We start from the raw sequence: 21,513 nt of genomic DNA, 5'->3' as shown, positions 1-21,513 counted from the left end.
GAGCTGATTATTTCCATCTTTGTAACTACCCCTACACTGTACAGACCTCTGTTGAAGCACTGAGCACCCTGAAATTTCGGTTTTGGGTTTTACATTTCTAGTTCCCCGCTGGACCATGAACTCCTTGAGAGTAGGTACTCTGCCTTACTCACCTAGCACTGGAAACACACCGCAAGGCACTGGCTTCAGTAAAGGTGCATGCATGGGGGAGATTTTGACAGAAGTTAGTGAATCACCCACAGCCTTGTCCCAAAGCTGCTCTACTTCTCCCCTACCCTCATCTTATTCAGTTAATTAACACACCCTGCTAAATCTGTCAGAGGTCTGTCTGTCCCTTTTGGGGATAAGCTCAGGAGGCTAAATGGTAATTGTGGTGAAATGTCTAGGTGTTCTTTTACTTGTGCCTTCCCAGAGAAATTATAGTTAAAGTGTTGTTATAATGCTAGTAGCAACCACTAATGTTTATTTAGTGCTTCACAGCCTGGAGAATGTCCCGAGAGTAGAGAAAGGTTACGGCTTATTAGAGGTGTAACACAGATCATAAGTAGTAAAGCAGGGCTTGGAACCCGGGTCTTCTGATTCCAGATCCTTTGCTCTGTGTATTTTACACACTGTCCAGACGCTTCTCTCAACAGGTGATTTAAAGAATTATGGAATTCCTCTTTCAGAGGGCTACTACTCCACTTTGTCTCCATTCTCTTGCCAACAGAGAACTCATTTATTTAACTGCTCTTTACTTCATTATTCCGTGTTAACTATTAGTTGCAAGTAAGGCAGATTAGGTCCCTGTCTCCTGGGAACTTAAGAGTCTTCCGGCAAGTAACAGTGAGTCAGACATGTTTGTGATTTGTAGGAAATGGAACGAATATGTGGTTAGTTAAGATTTAAATATTGCATGTGCTGCACTCATCACCAGTTCCTGTTGAGCCGCCTCTCTGCTGGGCGCTGTATGACTCTCATCACTGTTTCATGGAGGTCACAGGCAAGTGGCAGAGACAGGTGTTAATCGGACACGCCCACAAAAGTGGATGAATTATGTCACAGGTGTACTGGGAGCAGTGTTGGGAAGCTAAAAAGTCCCTAGAGTAGTTAAGAGGCCTCCAGAAGCTGTGTGACCCGGGAAGTTACTTTCCCTTGCTGGGCCTCTTTCTTTTCCTCTGTAAAATGACCAAGGTTGAACCAGCTGACTTCTTAGTTCCTTCCAGCTTACCACATGTTTGAACTATGATTTAACAAAGGCACTTTCAATGAGTAAGGAGGCAGAGCAGAAAGTACCATTCTTTTGTGTTAACTGATTATTGAGTAATAACACTAAATGTTTCATTTATTATCTCTGTAAACAGAGTCAGGGTCAAAATATCCATATTGACTGAGTTGGTCTACTGAGAAAAGCACACTCTTACCTATCACAGCAGTGCTTGGTATTTTAGGGGACTCTCTTGCAATCTTTAGGTTATTCTGACATTGAGGGATTGGATCCTTTTTGTTCTGTAATCTTAAAAAATCATCAACGCCCTTGTCTTTGAATTTGAGATGTGAAATGGGAATAATAATCCCAAACTTCTTAATAAACCCCCAGAGGCACTGATTCAGCAGGGAAGCGAACATGTGTTGAGCATCTGCTATATGAAGACACTCCCAGGGTACAATACAGGCATGGAATAAGAAGCAGACCCTGCCCTCAAGGAATTTATGGTTTAGTGGTAGAAAACAAAGGGTAAGCATATATCTGTGCGACAAACCATTAGGTGCTGTGATAGAAGTTTATGTAGGATTGGAGGTACAAATGTACAAGTAATTAGTTCTGCTGGCTGGTGGAAGAGGACATCAAGGGGGACAGCATGGTAAAGGGAAAAGAATGTTAGGTTTGGAGTCAGAAGACCTGGGTGTTCAGAATCTCCATTCTCTATATATATGCTGTGTGACCCGACTTCTTTGAGCCTGGGTTGCCTCATCTATGCAAAGGAAATAATAAAACCTCCTCCGCATGGTCAATGTGAGTGTGGAATTATACGTGTGTGTGTGTGTGTGTGTGTGTGTGTATGATAAAGTTCTATCTATCTGAGCTCTAGGGGCAAGGTCATGTTCCTGAATAAAGTGTGTGTTAGGCCACTTGTAATTGCTAAGGCAAAAGATTTTATCTCAAGTTAGATCTCAGATTACACCCAGACAGGGCTCAGCAATCTTTCAAAGGTAGCGCACCATCTTGGCAGTCCCTGCTGTCCTGGCGGATCAGGTGTCTATACTCACCTCTTATGTGCAATGGCAACTGTGTATTTAGAGGAGGTGGCAAGAAATTCGTGGCTCTTAAGCATGTCCCCACCTTGACTCTGGTGGCAGGTGTGGGTTGAGTATCCCTGCTCACCTGTGCCCTCAGGAATGGAAACGCAGTAGAGGTGTGTCTTAACTCTCATCTTTTCCCCCTTTCTCCCTTGCACCAGATTTTATCATGTGGGCAACCTGCTGCAACTGGTTCTGCCTGGATGGACAGCCTGAGGAGGCCCCACCGCCCCAGGGAGCCAGGACGCAGGCCTATTCTAACCCTGGGTACAGCTCCTTCCCTTCCCCAACAGGCTTGGAACCAAGCTGCAAGGCCTGTGGGGCCCACTTCGCAAACATGGCCAGGAAGGTGAGTGTTGACTGCTCTGCCTGCTTGGCAGCTACGGCCTCGGGCCCTCGGGAAGCCCCTGACCCTTCCATAATGCCTGCCGCCTTGCCTTTGCAATCCTGGTAACCCAGCCCCATTCCTTTCACAAAAGTATTAAAGAACAACAAGCCAAGTAAAATCAAAGCATCTCAGCATAGATCTGGAGCCAGTTAAACCTGATTCAGGTATCAGCTTTGCCACTTAGCAGCTGTATGACTTAACCTTTCTTGAGATTCGTTTTCCCCCTCTATAATATGGGGATCTAACAGTTGTACCTGTCTCACAGGGTTGTGAGACTAAAATGAGATAAGCTACAGAGGGTGCCCAGCATGATCTTGGAATGTAGCAGGCACTCGATGTTATGTCCTTCATTAGCTGCCATCATAAAAAGCCTGACTGAGGATTAACTTGTTCTTTTTATTGAAAGCAATGTCAGGGACGTCTCAGGTACATCAAGACCCTAACAAGACAAAGGCTGAGCTTATTTACTGTAGCGATTTCATTTGAAATGCATGGTAGCCGTGTTTTCCAGACTAGCAAGCAGGAAGTAAAATTATTGGCTGGGTAATGGTGCACGGGTGAGGGCCGTCCCTTCGTCAGTGCCCAGAGGCAGCATGTTCTCTATGGTCAAGCACAGCTGGGGCTGAAGGTGAACCCTGACCTGGAGAAAGAAAGAACTACATTCTGCATTCTTATGCAGAATGAGAGGTTTGCAGCCCAAAATTGTGATAATGGGAAATTTGAGAGGAAAAAATACTTTTTAAACCATCTGTTTATATGCCAGGAACTGTTTTAAGCAATTTAGATTTTTTTGTTTCATTTAATCCTTACCATAACTGTGACGTAGGTTTTAGGGTCCCTACACTTCCAGTTTACATATGAGAAACCAAGGCTTAGAGTTTAAAAAAGGAAACTTTACATGTCAAGTTCCTGACAAATGGCATAAGAGACATTAAAATACTTGTTCTTTTCCCTCTACTTAGGTAGCGCCCCAAGATCACATAGCTATTAAATGACAGAGCCAGGATTTAAACCCAGGTCTTTGACTCTCAAGCTGTCTCCCAGAAGACATTCAACAAGTCAGTATTTCTGCAGCTTGGAGTGTTGATGCCTGTAAGATGAGGAAGGATGGGCCTGTACTTCGCTGTGGTGCAGTGAAGGTGGGTCCAGAGCAGAGCTTTGTAGTTTGCTTGGCTACCCCAGTCATTGTGAGAAGTCAACCAGGGAGGCTGCTGCAGGCGGCCGGGGAGCTGTGACTCGGGAAGTTATGCCCGCCTTTTGTACTTAGACTGAAAGGTTGAGTCAATGGATTGAGACTGGAGTGCAGAGTCGAAGGAACTTGGCGCCACGTGGCCTCAGTGTTCTCAGTGATGGAGATGGTGAGTGGAATTGGGATCTGAGATGGGATGGAAGGAGGACTGTTGGGTACTGTCACCTGCCTGGCACTGAGTTTGGCATTTCAAATGCGTTATCTCATTGAACCTTACAACAGCCTATGAAGTATGCACTATTATTTGTTCCCATTTTACAGATGAAGAAATTGTTTGTTACTTTAGGTAGTAGTTTCAAGGACTCCTCAGGTACATCAGAGTCTGTTGGATAGCAGAGATCTTGCTGTTTTCATTATTACACAGTGAGGAATGCTAGGAACAACTGCTCATAGAAGTGGCAAAATAGTTGGCAAGAAAGGTATAGGGAAAACCCATTTAAATGAAGCAGCATGAATTTGCAAGAGGTTTGCTTGAACCTTTTTTTAAACATCACTTATCCTCTATGGAGTGGAAATGGAGAGAGAAAGAGCAGAGAGGTTACTGGTGGTGATCCAGGCTCAGAGGTCAGCATGTCAAGCGTGTTGAAAAGCTGAGAGAACCAGGCGATCCAGTTGGTTCTTGACATTGCTCAGCCAGAAGGGAGAGTGTGAATGACTGAGGAAGCTGCCCCCAGAGAAGGGAGAAGGACGGTTAGGTGAGGGTGAGAAAATGCTTGATCTTTCTTTATAGTGGTTATCACTACCTGACATCAATATGTTTGTGGATTGCCTGTCTTCTCAGATGGTACATAGGAACAGAGATTTTGTCCATTTTGTTCACAACTTTATCCCCAGTGTCTAGAATAGTGACTGACACACAGTAGGTAGGCAGTAAAGTTTTTTTACATAAACGAATGAATCGACAATTGAGTTGAGAACAATTTGAAAAAGAGGAAGATGACCAGAGAGTTTCTATTGTCATTACCTTATGGCTGACAGTTCCATGCTGAAGATTTTCACTGAGGGCCCAGTTCTGTACCAGCAGTGTGCTAGCAGCTGGAGGTTATAACTTTGTGGAGACAGAGCTGAGTAAGACATAGGCCTTTTCCTCAGGGAGCTTTCTGTCTGGTTTAAGGAGGCCCACATTTATCAAGAACTAGTAGCAGTCAGCTGCATAAGTTAAGTACTAAGGAATCAGGCATTGTTGGTGAATTGCTAATTCTAGCTGGATAAAGGAAGGTTTATTGATCTGCAAAGCAGTGGCTGAAGTAAAGGCACCAGATGTGGGGCAAGTGCAAGGTGTATTTAGGAACTGTGAGTGGCCTGTTTGGCCAGAATGCAGAATACTTGGGAAGTTAGGGTGGAACAAAGTTGGGATCAGGTGGGGAAGGGCCAAGACTACCATAGTAAGGGGCTTGTAGCCACCAGACAACAAGGAACCATCAGAAAGATTCTGAGGGCCGGCCTCGTGGGGTAGCGGTTAAGTGCACAGGCTCCGCTGCTGACGGCCCAGGTTTGGATCCCGGGCGCACACTGACACACGGCTTGTCAAGCCATGCTGTGGCAGCGTCCTATGTAAAGTAGAGGAAGATGGGCATGGATGTTAGCCCAGGGCCAATCTTCCTCAGCAAAAAAGCGGAGGATTGGCATCAGATGTTAGCTCAGGGCTGATCTTCCTCACCAAAAAAAAAAAAAAAAAAGATTCTGAACAAAGGAATGACCTGGTGAGTCCTATTTCAGGCAGCAGATGTGGCTTCATTAGGAGGGTGGTTTGATGGAGTGCTAGGAGTAGAGCTTAGGAGGCTCTGTTACACCTGGTGAGAAGTCATCAGAGCCTGGTCGGGGGGGTGGCTGAGACTGATGGATATAGCTACCATTTAGTGAGCAACTCTTCCTCTTAGTCAGACCCTGTGACGGAGTGGTTGTTAACCCATTTTACAGATGGAAAATATGAGACTCAGAGACACTAAGGTACTTAGCTACTAAGATACATGGGCATGCAGCAGATGAAGACAGATGAAATGTAGGAGGAGAAGGTCAAATTGAAGGTGACAGGATATTGGTCTGGGTGCCTAGGAGCATGGCAATGATTAAAATAAGGAACTTTATTCACTGGAAAATAAATTATTGAATATCTACCGTGTATCAGGCATTGCCTGTGCTAGGAAGGCAGAGATGAAGAAAGTCATCCCTGCTTAAGAAGGAGCATGCAGTCTGACAGGAGGATGGGAGCAAATACATAGCCACACACACAGACAGAAGAAAGCTTCTGTAGCAAGAAGAGCTTTTGTGAGAAGTAAAGTTCCAATTTGGATGGTAAAAGATGGTTATTGGTACAGTATTTTCTTGCCACAGAAGTATGAATTAATTTTGTGTAATTCACACTGAATTTTGTGAATATTAAGGATGTTTTCTCCTATGAGAATTTTTCATTTGTAATTTAATGCTTAAGTGGCTCAGCCTTCTTATCTTAAGAGTTTGGCATTTAACAGCTACAGGCTTTTAAAAAGTCTTTTCCAGAAGTGGTTGAATTGAAGTGATTACATGGATCCTACTGTCTTTTTTTCTTTTCTTCATTGGGGTCAGTATTTTCTGAATGCTCACTGGGTACAAAGCACAGATAACATTAAGGACTTTATAGAGAGAACATAAGTAAGATGTATCCCCTGCCTTCCTAGAGTTTCCAGTGTTGGAGAGAAACGGCAGGCTGTAATTTTGCCACAAGCCAAATACCCCATCTGTATTGGTAATACCTACATGTGGTTGAGCAGCAGCCCTGACAGTTTTGGAGGGAGTTTGGCACCCAGCCTCTTTAGTTGGACCAGTTCGAGGAGGAAGGATGAGGAAGAGGAGGTTGTCCTTCCTTAGAAACATGGAGGAGATATTCAAATCTCAAGTAGAAAGAGTGGGGGTGGTTCCTAGGGACTGGCAAAAGCTCGGAGATGAGGCACAGGGGAAAGGGAGTAAGAGGTGACTGTTAGCTTTTTGTGAGTGCCTATCTCATGCTAAGGTTTTATATGCATTATCTCATGAGACACTTCCAGTAGTCCTTAGAGGTAGGCTGACCATCTGACCTTACAGGAGAGGAGCATGATGCTCTGGGAGGTTGTCTGTTCTGCACAAGTTCCCTTAGTTAGGATGTGGCCAGGCAGGACTTAATCCTACTTTTGTCACTTCTCAGGCTGCCCTTTTTCCTCAGTGGACTGCAGGAAGGAATGCCTATAGGAAGGATGGTGAGGAGGAGGGTGAGAAAGTGGGCCTGGCCTGTACCAGGGAATATGGGTGGGGAGGGAGTAGGAATAAGAGAAGGGCGGATTAGCAAAGGGGAGCAACCCACGTGGCATCCTTGAAGGTCGGTGCCTGCCTGAAGTGCCACTGCCAGCGTTTTTTTGTTTTTTGCTGAGGCAGATTTGTCCTGAGCTAACATCTGTTGCCAAGCTTCCTCTTTTTGCTTGAGGAAGATTGTCCCTGAGCTAACATCTGTGCCAGTCTTCCTCTATTTTGTATGTGGGCCGCTGCAACAGTATGACTGATGAGTGGTGTAGGTCTGCGCCTGGGATCTGAACCCGCAAACCCAGGCCGCCAAAGTGGAGTGTGCCGAACTTAACCACTAGGCCACGGGGCCCGCCCCTACCGCCAGCTGTTTGATGCTGGATGTTTGCATGCACTCTTGGCATTTTTGCAGGCACGTTGGCTCCACTAATTCATCTCTCATGCTACCTTGTTACTCAGTTGGTTTGCACCATTTGCATAGAGTTTATACATACGTTTTTCCTTTGCTCATTCTGCCCACATTTGTTGACAGTGTTTTTTCCTTTTCCTTGTTCTCTCCTGCCTCTGCAAACTGGGATTTTGGCCTTGAATGCTATCTTACTCCTTTAGGGTATGTTTTACATGTAGGCTGACTTTAGAGTCCCTGGTGAGCAGGGGGTACACAGAAGCTGGGTTGCTGTCTTTGCATTCTGATCTTGCATCCAATAAGCCACACACATTTGAAGAAAGACTAGAGAGTTGTTTAGATCTGGGTGATTGAGCGACTAAGGGCTTTTTAATTGTGTCAAGCTAGGTCTTGTCAAACTGCACTGACTTAAGTAATGTTCCGTGTCAAGACCTAGAGCTTTATGACACTGAAGCCTCTTCATTTCACTATCAGTCATCCTAAGCACATTTCATTTCCCAGTAGAAAAGCTTTAGATATGAATGAACCCCCATACCCCAAAACATCCATTTTCTACCTGAGTGGCTACTGGTCCCAGAACCGTTATGATGCTAGTGCAACCAGGAGTCCTTTTAAGTCAATCTCTGAACAATCTATTGTCTGGTTATAACTGTGTAGAGAATAAGGGAGCTTGTTATGTTTCCTTTCGCAATGCCTTCTAAGTATTAATAGTCAAAACTGGATCGTAAACATTATCCTCGTTTCCCTTTACAATTTTATTTATTTATTTTTTCCCCCAAAGCCCCAGTAGATAGTTGTATGTCATAGTTGCACATCCTTCTAGTTGCTGTATGTGGGACGCGGCCTCAGCATGGCCGGCGAAGCGGTGAGTTGGTGCGCGCCCGGGATCCGAACCTGGGCCACCAGCAGCGGAGCGCGCGCACTTAACCGCTAAGCCACGGGGCCGGCCTAAGCCATCTTTCTTTTTTTTTTTTTTAAGATTTTATTTATTTATTTTCCCCCCAAAGCCCCAGTAGATAGTTGTATGTCTTAGTTGCACATCCTTCTAGTTGCTGTATGTGGGACGCGGCCTCAGCATGGCTGGAGAAGCGGTGCGTCGGTGCGCGCCCGGGATCCGAACCCGGGCCGCCAGCAGTGGAGCACGCACACTTAACCGCTAAGCCACGGAGCCGGCCCTCATTTCCCTTTACTACGTGAGTGACACTTAGACAAAACTAAATATAACTATCTCAGCCATGCAGACTTACTTCAGCCCCACATTAGAGTGTCTGATTCTGACTATGAGAATCTAAGTCTCTTGGGCATTCTTGTTAGCTTGAATAGCTTTCTATACTTAGAAAAGAGGGAGCAGAAATATTTAGATTAATACCTAAGTCACCATAGGATGAAGTTTTTAGTTTCTTTAACAGATTGGCGAATGTGCCCTCCAGGGCTGTCCCAATGTGCCCGGGAACTTCCTCTCCTGTGGGCCCCTGCTCTTGGTTGGAACAGAGCTCGGTCCGATGTCACTGTGCTCACTCAGCCTGTGGGGTGAGAGGCTGAGGATTTGCTCCTGTGAGTTGAGCAAGCCTTTGTGTGTTGTGTTGTCTGCAATTGTGGGAGTAGCTGCTGCCAGGCAGTACCAGCTTGCCTGCCAGGCTCTCTCGGTTGCCTGTCTGAGACACTCTGTACTTTCACAAACGAGAACTCTTTAATCATGTGCAGAGGACCTCCTGTAGCTGTCTAAATATTTGTCTTGGATACGCTCTTACACCTCACTGAATTCCCAGCACTCTGAGTGGGCCTTTCTGGGGTGGGGGAGCCTAGGCACCAGCCTCTGTGGATGCAGCACTGGGTTGGGAGTTTGGAGATGGAGAGCCAGGCCCTTGACTCAGTACTGCTGTAGGCGTGAATGGGACTGAGTTAGGCAACATGGCCTGGTGGAAAGAGCATGATTGTGGGCATTAAACTCAGACAGACCTTGAGTATGAAGCCCAGCTCTGCTGTTGACGCCTGCCCTTGAATACAATACTTAATCTCTCTAGGCCTCTATGCTTTGTCTGTGAAACAGGGAGGTACACGAATACCTGCTTTGTGGGGTTGCTTTGAGAAGTAAATGACAAGCTAGGTAGAGCTCTCCCACATAGTAATCCCTCAATAAATTTAATTAATAATATTAATAGTAACAGCCACCACCACCATTTATGCATTTGCTTTCTTATCTCACCAATAAAGTAGAGAGAATCATAGTTCAGGATTTGAATCCTGGCTCTCATTAGCTCGTATTCCCTAGCCGTAATAATTAAAACAGTTAACACTTATTGAAGAGTCATGTGCCAGACATGCTAAATGCATTATCTCTTAACTTTACAACCATCCTATGAGGTAGATACTGTTATCATCCCCATTTTACAGGTGAGGAAACTGAGGGCTAGAGAGGCTAAGTTACACACTCAAGGTGACACCACAAGAAGTGGAGGAGGGAGATTTAATAAAATGCAGGGCTTTTTGATACTAAAGCTAGTAGTCTTAGCCTCCATTTCTCTGTCAGTAAAATGAATAAAGTAAGCCTGAAATGGAATAATAAATGTAGTATCCTATACATGGATACACAGTTGTACACGGGGGTCTGCCACCTCTGAGTGGCTTTTCACCTGAACTCTGCAAGGTAGCTTGCATCGTTAGGTGTAGGAGGTAGCTTAGTAAAAGTAAGAGTGACTGGAGGAGGTCTCGCTAGGCTTGGCAGCCCTAAGTTCCCATTCCACTATCTTGTTCTCACAATCTAGTGGTTTCCTCTGCCTCTTGCAGCAGACCTGCTTGGACTGTAAGAAAAATTTCTGCATGACCTGTTCAAGCCAAGTGGGTAATGGGCCCCGCCTTTGCCTTCTCTGCCAACGATTCCGAGCCACAGCCTTTCAGCGGGAGGAGCTCATGAAGATGAAGGTGAAGGACCTGAGGGACTATCTCAGCCTCCATGACATCTCTACCGAAATGTGCCGGGAGAAAGAGGAGCTGGTGTTCTTGGTGCTTGGCCAGCAGCCTGTAATCTCCCAGGAGGGCAGGACTCGTGCCCCCACCTTGTCCCCGGACTTCCCCGAGCAGCAGGCCTTCCTGATCCAGCCTCATACCAGCACAGTACCTCCTACCTCACCCAGCATCCCTTCTTCACCCACACAAGTCACCTCTGTGCCCCCAGCGCAGGCTCAGGAAAATCAGCAGGTATGCGCTCTTTGTAGTCTCTGCCGATCTCTGCCAATTGGAGGGCTCCTTTTCCTCTCCCGCCTGCATTGTGGAGTAGGGCGAGAGGTGAAGTGTCTTGATTATGTGAAGCCTTTCTGCCTACTGACGCATGAATGAGGTTTTCTGGATATCAGACACATGTTTTGGCTTTTTTCAGAGATGGTAATGCATGGTACCAGATGATAATGCATGGTACCAGGTTGTTTGTTTTTTGTGAGGAAGATTAGCCCTGGGCTAACATCCATGCCCATCTTCCTCTACTTTATATGGGATGCCGCCACAGCATGGCTTGCCAAGTGGTGCGTTAGTCCACACCCGGGATCCGAACCGCAAACCCCAGGCTGCCGAAGCGGAGCATGCGAATTTAACTGCTACGCCAGTGGCTAGCCCCTTTTTGTTTGTTTTCAATACATACATATCCCACTTAGATATTTTTAAAAATTCATTGTTATAGAAATATTTTGAGAAAACTCACTGTTAACTCTGCAAATTTAGTTCTGTTCAAATTGTCCTCCTACTTACTCACCTTTGTTGTGATCTTCCTTAGCTGGATGGGGAACTCGGTTCCTTAGTAACCATCACAAGACACGTAGGGAAAAGAAGAACATGTAGAGGGAAGGGAGACTGGAGAAACACTGTGCCCAAGACAAGGACACTGCTTCTCTCGCCAGTCACTGTTTGGGCAGGGGAATGGTTGGCATACTAGGTAAGCTGCCTTATCATCCCAGGGGGCCTGGAAATGGTAAGCTAAGAGCAGCACGTTGAGTGAATTATGAAGCAGTCATGGGAAGTACAGAGATGAGTAATACATTGCCTCTGCCCCCAGAAAGCCCCTCTAAGAGGGAAAGTAGACACCCAAACCAACTATTGGATTAGAGAAGCCAGTGGACTTAACCATTGTGTAAGGAGTGATGGTGTCCCATAGATATACTTAAGTCTCTTCGTGACCCTATTATTTATATGGCTTGGGCAATAGTGGGGGGATTAGGACCTAGAAAATTGGGTTTCCAAATCCAATTTGTCAGTGACTCTCTGGTCACCTTGGGCAAACTTTGAGCCTTCAACAATGAAATGGGGTTAGTAATTCCAGACCATTTTTGCTCTTGCCGGGCTGTTGGGAGGATTGACTAGCGTGATATCACATCTAAAGAGCTTTGAGCTACTTAGAGTTGGCATAGTACTAGTGTTGTCGGTTCTCACACAGGATGTGGGTAGCTGCTGTCTCTTGTTGATGATCACTTCCTTTGCCAGCACTGGGCCCCCTGATTCAGCTCTGATGGGCACTGAGGCATAAAGGCCAGTGTGTTAGCGTACTTTACCTGCACTAAACTCACTTAGCTCCTTGTTGGCTTGAGCATCCTTTCTCCCCAGCTGGAGTTTGACTTTCTTAGGCTCTGGCTTTCTGTCTGCTGGACAGGTTTTACCTCCCACTAAGACTTCCTCACTTTGAGCACTCCTGTTTATGGGGAGCCAGGAGAGTAACTTGAGGAAATTGTTTTTCCCTAAAGAACCTGCAGGTGGGTTTTTCAATGAAAGGAGTAGGTTTAAAGTTTCCTGTTGTTAACCACAAATTTTCAGACTGTACCTACAGGTCACACTATGTACCAGATCTCATTGAGTACTTCTCTGCTGTTTTCAGAGGGCCTTCGTGTCAGCTCACATCCCCTGTTCTGGTGAGATCTGCGTTTTGCAAGCCAGAAAAACATGGGGAGGAAGTAACTTACGCAAGGCTACCTGACAATTCCACAAGTGAGCTGCACCTGGAATGCAAATCTGCTCATAGTGTTTGTTCTGGTTCTTTCCTTTACCCTTAATGCCCTAGCAATAGTTGCTAGGGAAGGAGGTGTATGGAATAAGCAGAACTGTGGACAGATACTAGTTGTAGATTTTGATTCAGCCAGTGGGCAAACTGAAAAAACAAGAGCATGCTTTGCAGCATGAGATTTAGTTTCTCTTTTCTAGGGAAAAAAGGACATACAAAAGCTATCTTCTTAGGAACAGATTTGGTTCTGACAGACTTTTTGTAACACCCAGCTGACACCAGGAGGCCTGTGGGTACCACACCTCCCTAAAGCCAAGAGGACACTAGAGGTGTTGATGAAGACAGTGTTTTGGATGCACCCACATACGTGTGTGCCATTGTGTGATCTTATCATCACTTGGCGTTTTTGGTGGTGGTGGTTATTACTGCTTTTCATTTCCATTGTAGTTGCTTGCCTCTTCTTAATGAGCTCCATATTATGCAGGCTTCCCTTTCCTGGTGCTCTGAGGGTATAATCCAAAAGGCCTGTGAGCTCAGACACCTCTTTGCTCTGGGCTGTCCCCAGGCCCTTTGCCTGGAGGGAGCAGTAGGTTAAGAGGATCTGGTTAAGAGGTTTGTGGCTTAAATGGCGATGGGATTAGGAGGCTCACAGTTCTGACTACTCTTTGGCAAAATCTGAAGGAGTACCTAGCAGGAGCCTTTTGAGAAGTTAGAATTCTAAGCAGAATGAAACTCCTTAAGCATAGGCATTTGTCTTAAATAGTCTTAGGCTAATAGATTCTTAGATGCATTAAAATAATTTTTGACTAGGTTTCAAGACAGCTCTTAGTAATAGTGTGCCCTGCTGGTTGGAGCACATTTCTAGAATGTGAGAGCAGTGACTGGCCAGAAGAGAGGGAATAGGGTGGTGAGGGTCTGGAACCTGTCTCATGTGGGCCACATGAGGAAGCCAGGGAGATTTAGTGTGGAGGAAGGGAAGACATGATATGAACAGTTGGAAAGGAAAAATAGTGGACATTGGTCCGAGGGATAGAACTAGGGATGGTTGGTAGAAGTTACAGGGAGGGCAGTTGGGGTCAGTGTCAAGAAAAAGCTCGATGGCAGTTAGAGGGCAGTCCAGCGGTGGAATGGACATGTGATCTTCCTTTCCCTCGGAGTGTTCAAGCTGAGACTAAATTGATGGTGAGTGGTGGCTAAGGCCATCCTCGTGGTGAGCAGGATTAATGCACTTTTGTTCTAGAGTTGAAATCTATATTGTTTGCCTGCCTGATGAAGTCATTATAAGAGAGCAGGCTTTTGTAACACTGTTGTGGAGACTGCAGATTTCTGGGGGAGATGGGAATGCATTCTGGACATGGTGTGCGCTGGGAAGAGGCCCATGCTATGCAAATCCCTGGGACATCTCTGTGGATGTGATGGCACCTTTCTTTTCCCACAGGCCAGTGGCCGTGTGTCTCAGGACCAAGAGGAACCTGTCTTCCTGGAGAGCACAGCCAGAGCACCTGCTGAGGATGAGACCCAGGTGGGGCTTCTGCTCGGGTCTGGGCCGTTGCCCCTGCTCTTTCACTGGTGTTCTCAGGCTGTATTAGGAACCTCTCAGTAGACTGAGAAGTGGAGTGAGAAGAATCGGTCTGATGACAGTTCTTCTGAAATTCTGTTTTCAGCAGTAGAGTTTAATGTTAGCGTTCCAGATTACCCTTCGAAGTTGCAGTGTTACTGCGGAGTTGTGAGGTCACAGTGGAGACTGGGGAGCCTCGTCGCCCCATTAGTGTCCAATCTTTGACTTGCTGAGAGCTGCCAGAAAGCAGGCTCTTGGTGCTGCCTATGCAAATCTTGTTCTTTTCTTTTTTTTTAATTTTTTTAAATAATTTTTATTTATTTATTTATTTTTTCCCCCAAAGCCCCAGTAGATAGTTGTACGTCATAGCTGCACATCCTTCTAGTTGCTGTATGTGGGACGCAGCCTCAGCATGGCTGGAGAAGCGGTGCGTCGGTGCGCACCCGGGATCCGAACCCGGGCCGCCAGCAGCGGAGCGCACGCACTTAACCGCTAAGCCACGGGGCCGGCCCCGCAAATCTTGTTCTTTTCTTCTGCTTCTAGCACACAGTAGCTGGTGTCAGGGGAAGGAGGTCAGATAATCAGGAGGAGAGAGGAGAGGAAGTTCAGGCCTCAGCCATGGCCAGGCCAGTCTAGAGAGCACAGCCATTAGGGCCACGGAGCTGTGGTCGAGGCTGCCTACAGAGGAGTGCTTGCCAGGGGAGAGAAAGACAGACCAGCACCATGCTTGGTGGTTTCTTGTGCTGCCACATTTAATCTTCACAGGAAGCCTGTGTGGCAGGACTGCTATCTCCCCTTTATGGAAGGGAAGACAGGCTCAGAGAAGTGAGCAACTTGCCTGATAATATTTAGCATTAATCAGTGGAGGAGTGGGGATTCAAAATTAGGGCCATCTGACTCAAACTGGTGCTCTCCTTCTACTGTATCACATTGATTACTTGGTTTGTGGCTGACTGTGCCTGAGCTCAGAACTGTGGGTCCGGAAGAGACCGGTCTATTTTGCAATGCAAAGCACTATGCCAGGTACTCTTCCTGCCTCTGTTCCTACTCTTCTTGAGGTCAGTCACGAAAAGTAGGGTGTGATGAGTACTCTGGGGCCCTTGGAGAGAGAGCTTGGGGAGGTAAGAGCTGAGCCCACCGATCTCATCTTTGCCTTTGCAGTCTGTCGACTCAGAGGACAGCTTTGTCCCGGGCCGGAGGGCCTCTCTGTCTGACTTGACCGACCTGGAGGACATTGAAGGTCTGACTGTGCGGCAGCTGAAAGAGATTCTGGCTCGCAACTTCGTCAACTACAAGGGCTGCTGTGAGAAGTGGGAGCTGATGGAGAGGGTGACGCGGCTGTACAAGGATCAGAAAGGACTCCAGCACCTGGGTGAGGGGCTGTCTGGGTGGCAGCTGCACAGAGTTCTGGAGTGCCTGCTGTCACTCTAAAGCATGACAGCATCGACTTGACTAAATTTCCATGCTTTTAGCCAGAGAAAGAGTCACCTTACACATATTTGCACTATCTAATAATAGCTGTCATTTGGAGTCAAGTGCCAGGACTGGGTTAGGCATCGTATACATTTATTTAGTCCTCAGAGCAGCCTATGAAGTAGGCATTATTAGCAACCCCCTTTTATAGTAGAGCCCAGATTTCAACTGAGGATTTCCTGGTCTAAGTCCACGGCCTTTCCCACCATGTGCTGTACTCACTACCACCTCCAACAATTATTCCAAACAGTTGCGAGATGAGGAAATGAATCTTCACACACATGATGCAAGGAGAATATATCTGTTCTGCCTGCATTTGGGCTTTTCCTTTCATTCATTTCCAAAGCAGTCTACATGGTGTCATTTTCAGGCAATGTGGTCAAACGAGTTTGGGAAAAAATACTTGATATTATGTCCCCCTGTTCCTGATTCATGGTGGATGCTGTAATAGTAAAGGCAGACAAGTCCTGCAGAAGAGAAGTGTGTTTAGCTGTTTTAAACTCTGCATTTCCTGAAATGATTTCATCCAGTGCCCGCCCCCCCATCCCCAGCCAACGGAGCTTGTGCAGATCACCGTTTGATTCCTTGCATGCTGGCAGTGGTTGAAGTCAGGTTTCAGGCTCTCCTCTCCCAGTAGCTCAGATTCATCCGAGTTCGGAGACATCTGACTAGTCCCCTGATCACAGACTCACTCTTCCCTTTGGGACTGTCCCCAGACTCGCCCTAGAGTTATGAGGACCTGGGGAATAGGAGAGATGGCTCCACCTAGGAACTTTATCCAGACTCCCTGGCTGACTGGAACACACTGTTCTTCTTTCTTGTCTTTAATGCTGTCTTCAAAAGCAATAGAAAAGGATAGTGTGCTTGTGCAGTATCCTTCCTACATGGCAGTTTTGTTCACGCAAACCAGTGGAATCCCTTTTTCTTAGATGAGACCAGACACCAGCAGAAGCTGTGTGTGAGTTCTCAGCATGCAGAGTGAGTGAGGGTCCTGCCAGCCTGGTTGCCAGCAGGCAACCAGAAATGAAGGCAGGTGGCTAGAGACTTTCCTCGTGCCAGCACATATTCAGACATCATCTCTCTCTTTCCTTTTCAGTGTGCAGTGCTGAGGACCAAAACGGTATGTAGTTGTTCCTGTTTGGGAACAGGCTTAGGCTCCTAGCTCTTCTGTCCTTCCCCTCCTTCAACCCTGATTCCTCTTTACAGTCTAAGAATTCTGAGTGTATATCAGCATCCAAAGAGAGGGTATGGGAGAAATTCACCATTAGAGATTCTTACACTCCCCTCCCTGGGAAGTGTACCTAGGGGCAGACTGACTTGCAAGTCTCTGGGTTGCCAGAGCTCAGAAGCCAGCATCTGTAAAATATTTAACAAAGTGCATGGTGGCATGTGTCACATTCGGTTCATTTCTCATGCTCCTGGTGCTAAGGCACCCCTTCTACAGTTTTCACTCAGTTCTGGTGTGAGTGGGGCGGCAAGTGGGGGTCTCTGGGTGCACCTTCAGGGAAATCACTTGGGATATTTAACAGCTTCTGGTACCAACCAAAAAGAGAGGGTGATGACCTGAGAGAGCTTTGTTTGTACAGGGCAAGGCAGTGGTTAGAGCTGCTCTGGGGACAGATTAGGAAAGGTGTCACATAGGGTGCTCTCTGGGCACAAGATGCATATCCCACCTCAGCTGCCACACACCCACCTGTGTGTTAAAGACCACCACTGGCCTTCCGGTACCCTCAGAACACACTGCAGGAATCTGGATCTGGGCATCATTCTAACATATGTTATACCTTTTTGAAAGCCTCAAGGCTATAAGGTTGTGAGCTCTTCCCCAAGAGAGAATGTTCTCAGAGTACTCTAGCGGCCTGCAAAGCATTTTAAAACTTTTTCAGAAGACTCTCCACATTTGTTGTTTAGTAAAATAGCCTTTTGCCCAGAATGGGGCAGAGTCTTCTGGCTGATAAATTCTCAAGAGCTGAGCTCTTTTTTTTTTTTTTTTTTTTTTGGTGAGGAAGATTGTCCCTGAGCTAACATCTGTTGCCGACCTTCCTCTTTTTGCTTGAGGAAGATTGTCCCTGAGCTAACGTTTGTGCCAGTCTTCCTCTATTTTGTATGTGGGACACCAGCACAGCATGGCTTGATAAGCAGTGTGTAGGACTGCACCCGGGATCCGAACCCTCAAACCACAGGCCGCTGAAGCGGAGCATGCAGACTTAACCACTACACCACCGGCCCGGCCCCAGAGCTGAGCTCTTCTCAGTTCCCCAAAACCATTTGGAGTTCTGGACCCACTCCCTTACCTGATACCACGATCAGGCTAATCCACTTCGTGTCTTCCTTTCTTTTTCTGATTCCCTGGGAGAATGCTGGCAACTGAGTTGATGAGTCTGTTGTGATTCCTGAGAGAAATAGTAATGAAATTCTATAAAGTATTCCAGCTCACCTCAGGTATTTGTATAGTTTAGTCCTTTGCAAACCTTCCCTGTACCGCCAACAGCTCCTCAAAGGGGTAAATAGGTTTCACTACCTTTCACAGGTACCTTTCAGCTCTATTTATGACTACCTGGTTCAGGCTACCATTTAAAACACGCTGGGGATGGCTGGGGTTTTGGACATGAAGGCTTTTCTTGTTTGTGCAGGTAAACTAGGAGGTTACTGGCTATGCCCAGTGTATCTCACCGCTCGTCCAAGCCAGTTAGCTGTTATTGAGAACTCTGTGCACTGCCCAGTTAAGTCTATCATGATAGTCCCTGCCCTCAGGCCACATGCCCAGAAGGCCCTCTGGGCACATTTGAATCCTGGCTCCTCTCCTTAGCAGTTGTGTGCCCTTGAGCAAGCCACTTAATTCTTTGGCCTCAGTTGCCTCATCTATGAAATGAGTAACAAGAGTCCCTACTTCATAGTTTTTGTGAAGATTCAATGAGTTAAAACATGCAAAGCTCTTAGGACCCTGCCTGGCACCTGTACGCATTCAGTAAATATGAGCTGTTATCATTCCCCTGGGAGACGTTCATTTATCAGACATTTAGAGAACACCTTCCACATGACTGGTATTTTAGGGATTCAAAGATGAATATCTGACCTCAGAGCACATAGCAAATGCTAAGTATATAATTGTAGAAATTGAATTTGTTGAATTGAGCAGCTCATAAGGTATTGGGGGAGATAAGTAGGCAAACTCAAAAATTCTAATCGAGTGTGATAAGCAGTCATGGGAGTATGAGTAAAGTTATGTGGGGGTAGCACAGAAGAGGGAGCTGTAGTCTCTGCTGCGCTCTTCTACCAGGAAGTCTCCTCAGAGGAAACCTGGGCTTAGTTTGTGGGATAGCACAGGGGGCCCCCACCATCCTTGGCTTTATTAAATTGGGGATATGTTTACAGATAAGCCTTGTGATCCTTAATGAACCATTCATTACAGCTCCTTTTATATCTAAACTTTTCTGAACCAGTTTTATCTTTTCAGCATGTTCTGCCTCAGGGGATAATAAGTCCCTAAGTGCCACTCACTCAGTATATTACAGCCTCATTGTCTGAAAATTATTTCTTTTAAGCTTTGAGGACTTTGCCTTATTTAGTTCTCATGTTCTGGGATGTACTTCGTCTACAAGTACTCTACTCTTCAGATCTATAGCCTGACCTATAGATTTTTATTTATTTATTTATTTATTTCCCCCCAAAGCCCCAGTAGATAGTTGTATGTCATAGCTGCACATCCTTCCTGTTGCTGTATGTGGGACACAGCCTCAGCATGGCCGGAGAAGCGGTGCGTCGGTGCGCGCCCGGGATCTGAACCTGGGCCGCCAGCAGCGGAGTGCGCGCACTTAACCGCTAAGCCACGGGGCCGGCCCTAGCCTGACCTACAGAGGTGCGGATTCAATAAGCACCTGGAATTGGTTACTGGGGAAATGTTTTCTTGGAGCTCTATTTGAGGGAAGTGTGTGGATTTAGGGGTTTGCTCACAGTGTGTCTGTTCTCTCCCTCACCATTCCCCCCACTGCCCCATACGCTTAGACAATCTCTTTACTTTCCCCTCTGCCCCTTTTCTGCCCTGTGTTTGTACAGGCGGAGCAGTGCCGTCCAGCCTGGAGGAGAACCTGTGTAGGATCTGCATGGACTCGCCCATTGACTGTGTTCTGCTGGAGTGTGGCCACATGGTAACCTGTACCAAGTGTGGCAAGCGCATGAATGAGTGTCCCATCTGCCGGCAGTACGTGATCCGAGCCGTGCATGTCTTCCGATCCTGAGGGCTTGTACCGGCTTCTTCAGTGCCTTATAGGGACATAGCTCAAGGTGTCTGGGCTCAGGGTTGGCCAGCTTGCAGAGGGGCAGGCTAACAAGAAAATTTGCAGTGTTCCCAAGACCAGAGCAAACAAAGATGCTGTGTCACCTCTGGGCATACCGGTCTTGCCATAGAGATGCACCTCTTGGCTGGCAGAGCCCGGGGCCAGTGGGAAGTGGTACAGATTGCATGGGCAAGTCTGTTTCAATGATCTTGGGGTGATGATGGTAATTGATGAAGAGAGGACTTTCCAGAATTTGGACCGTATCTTTCTTACTCTGAGAACCTGAACACAGTTTCAGCCTTCCTCCTGTACCCCACCTACCCCCCGAGCTGCTTGCCTCTGTTTCACCTATCAGAAGGCCTGATAGAAATGGTTCTCTTCCTCCCCAGCACACCTCCGTTTATTTCTGGTCTCTCTGGCTTCCTGTGCTTTAACCTCCCTTTGCTCAAGTGTCTTGCTACATTGCCTAAAATCCGTTTGTTTCTTCAGACCAAAAAGATGTTAGCTTACCAGACCAATAGTGATCCTCCTTAGGACAGAATTTGGACCAGTAAGCCTCTCTCTGGTAAGAAGTGAAGCACAAATGCTATTGAAAAATTTCAAAGTCGTTAAGAGTTGCTTCCTTAAGTGCTGGGATTAGAAGCTATCAGTTTCCTGACCTGACCTTGGGAGCCAAGAGAAGCGTCTGGTCCCAGACTGCTGGGAAACTCCGGTCTCTGTGTGTGAGACATGGTGCATGGAGCATCTCTGCTGCTGCTTTTGGGGCCTCACTTGTGCCATCATTGATTTTAGTTTATGAGAAAAAGGGAAAGTGTTGGGTGGAAGCAGTGCTTTCTGTTTAACTTTGACTTCTCCAACAGACAGAAGTCTTAAACCACTCTCCCCTGAGAATGAAGGCCCTCTCTTTTCCACAGAGGTTTTAAACATGGTCTCACTGAAGCTATAGAGACTTAGGCAAAGAGCCTTGCTCTTCTGTAGCCAGACTTCTCATGAAGTTCCTGGGGACCAAACACGTAAGACAGAGCAGCTAAGAGGTATTAGAAGGTACTGAATGAGGCTACATTCAGCTCTTGAGCAGACAGCTGGAAGTCTTAATTTCCCAGGTTGGTGGGGACTCCCTACTCCCATTTCCTTTCTCAGCCTGCTGATTTGGGGGCACGTCAGGAAGGAGCATTCTCTAGGCCCTTTAGCAAGGACCATACAATGAGTAGGTGACATTCTTGACCCCTCTTAGGGTCTTTACACCACTGGAAGAGCCAAAGGGCTTAAAGGTTTGCTGGAGAAGCTTAGCCAAGCACAAACATACATGGCTATCAGAAGAGCTGTGTGTGCTGCCATTACCAAAATAGATGAACTATGCAAACCCTAAACACCTGAGGGCCTTGGCAGAGTTCCACCCCCCCCCCCCACCCCCGCCAAGATCTCAGACTAGAAGAACCAATCATGACTTTGGAAACCAGTAGGAAACCTCTAAGGGGACCTATTTATTGGTACAGACATACTTATGCTTTCCCTCCATTATGAACCACTAATCCCCTTTAGGAGAATGGAATAATTTCATAAAGTAGTCGTCAGCTGAACACTGGGCCACTTACCTCGACATTATACCAAGTCCTGGATGATTTGATTCTGGGCCACAGCCTTTGTAG

The 21,513-nt window shown here is 46.6% G+C and overlaps 1 protein-coding gene across 16 annotated transcripts in view; it reads left to right on the top strand.

Annotated features, from left to right (window-relative positions):
* Positions 1-20,253, top strand: part of RFFL (ring finger and FYVE like domain containing E3 ubiquitin protein ligase) — a 66,177-nt gene extending 45,924 nt beyond the window's left edge. For 8 of the 16 annotated variants that reach the window (XM_058560378.1, XM_058560374.1, XM_058560375.1 and 5 more), the window contains 6 exons: positions 2,442-2,629; positions 10,363-10,773; positions 13,995-14,078; positions 15,276-15,486; positions 16,684-16,707; positions 19,644-20,253. In XM_058560378.1, the coding sequence (XP_058416361.1) occupies positions 2,450-2,629; positions 10,363-10,773; positions 13,995-14,078; positions 15,276-15,486; positions 16,684-16,707; positions 19,644-19,825 (1,092 nt within the window). In that variant the 5' untranslated portion in view covers positions 2,442-2,449 and the 3' untranslated portion in view covers positions 19,826-20,253. Of the gene's footprint in view, positions 1-2,441; positions 2,630-3,630; positions 3,808-3,935; positions 4,027-10,362; positions 10,774-13,994; positions 14,079-15,275; positions 15,487-16,683; positions 16,708-19,643 lie in introns of those variants that run through there. The other 8 variants (XM_058560381.1, XM_058560369.1, XM_058560382.1 and 5 more) reach the window with 8 other exon arrangements.
* The last annotated feature ends 1,260 nt before the right edge of the window (positions 20,254-21,513 follow it).

Source organism: Diceros bicornis, chromosome 18, assembly GCF_020826845.1.
Source record: "Diceros bicornis minor isolate mBicDic1 chromosome 18, mDicBic1.mat.cur, whole genome shotgun sequence".
NCBI classification, from domain to species: domain Eukaryota; kingdom Metazoa; phylum Chordata; class Mammalia; order Perissodactyla; family Rhinocerotidae; genus Diceros; species Diceros bicornis.
The sequence above is the reverse complement of the archived record's forward strand: the minus strand, read 5'-3'. Positions and strand labels throughout refer to the sequence as shown.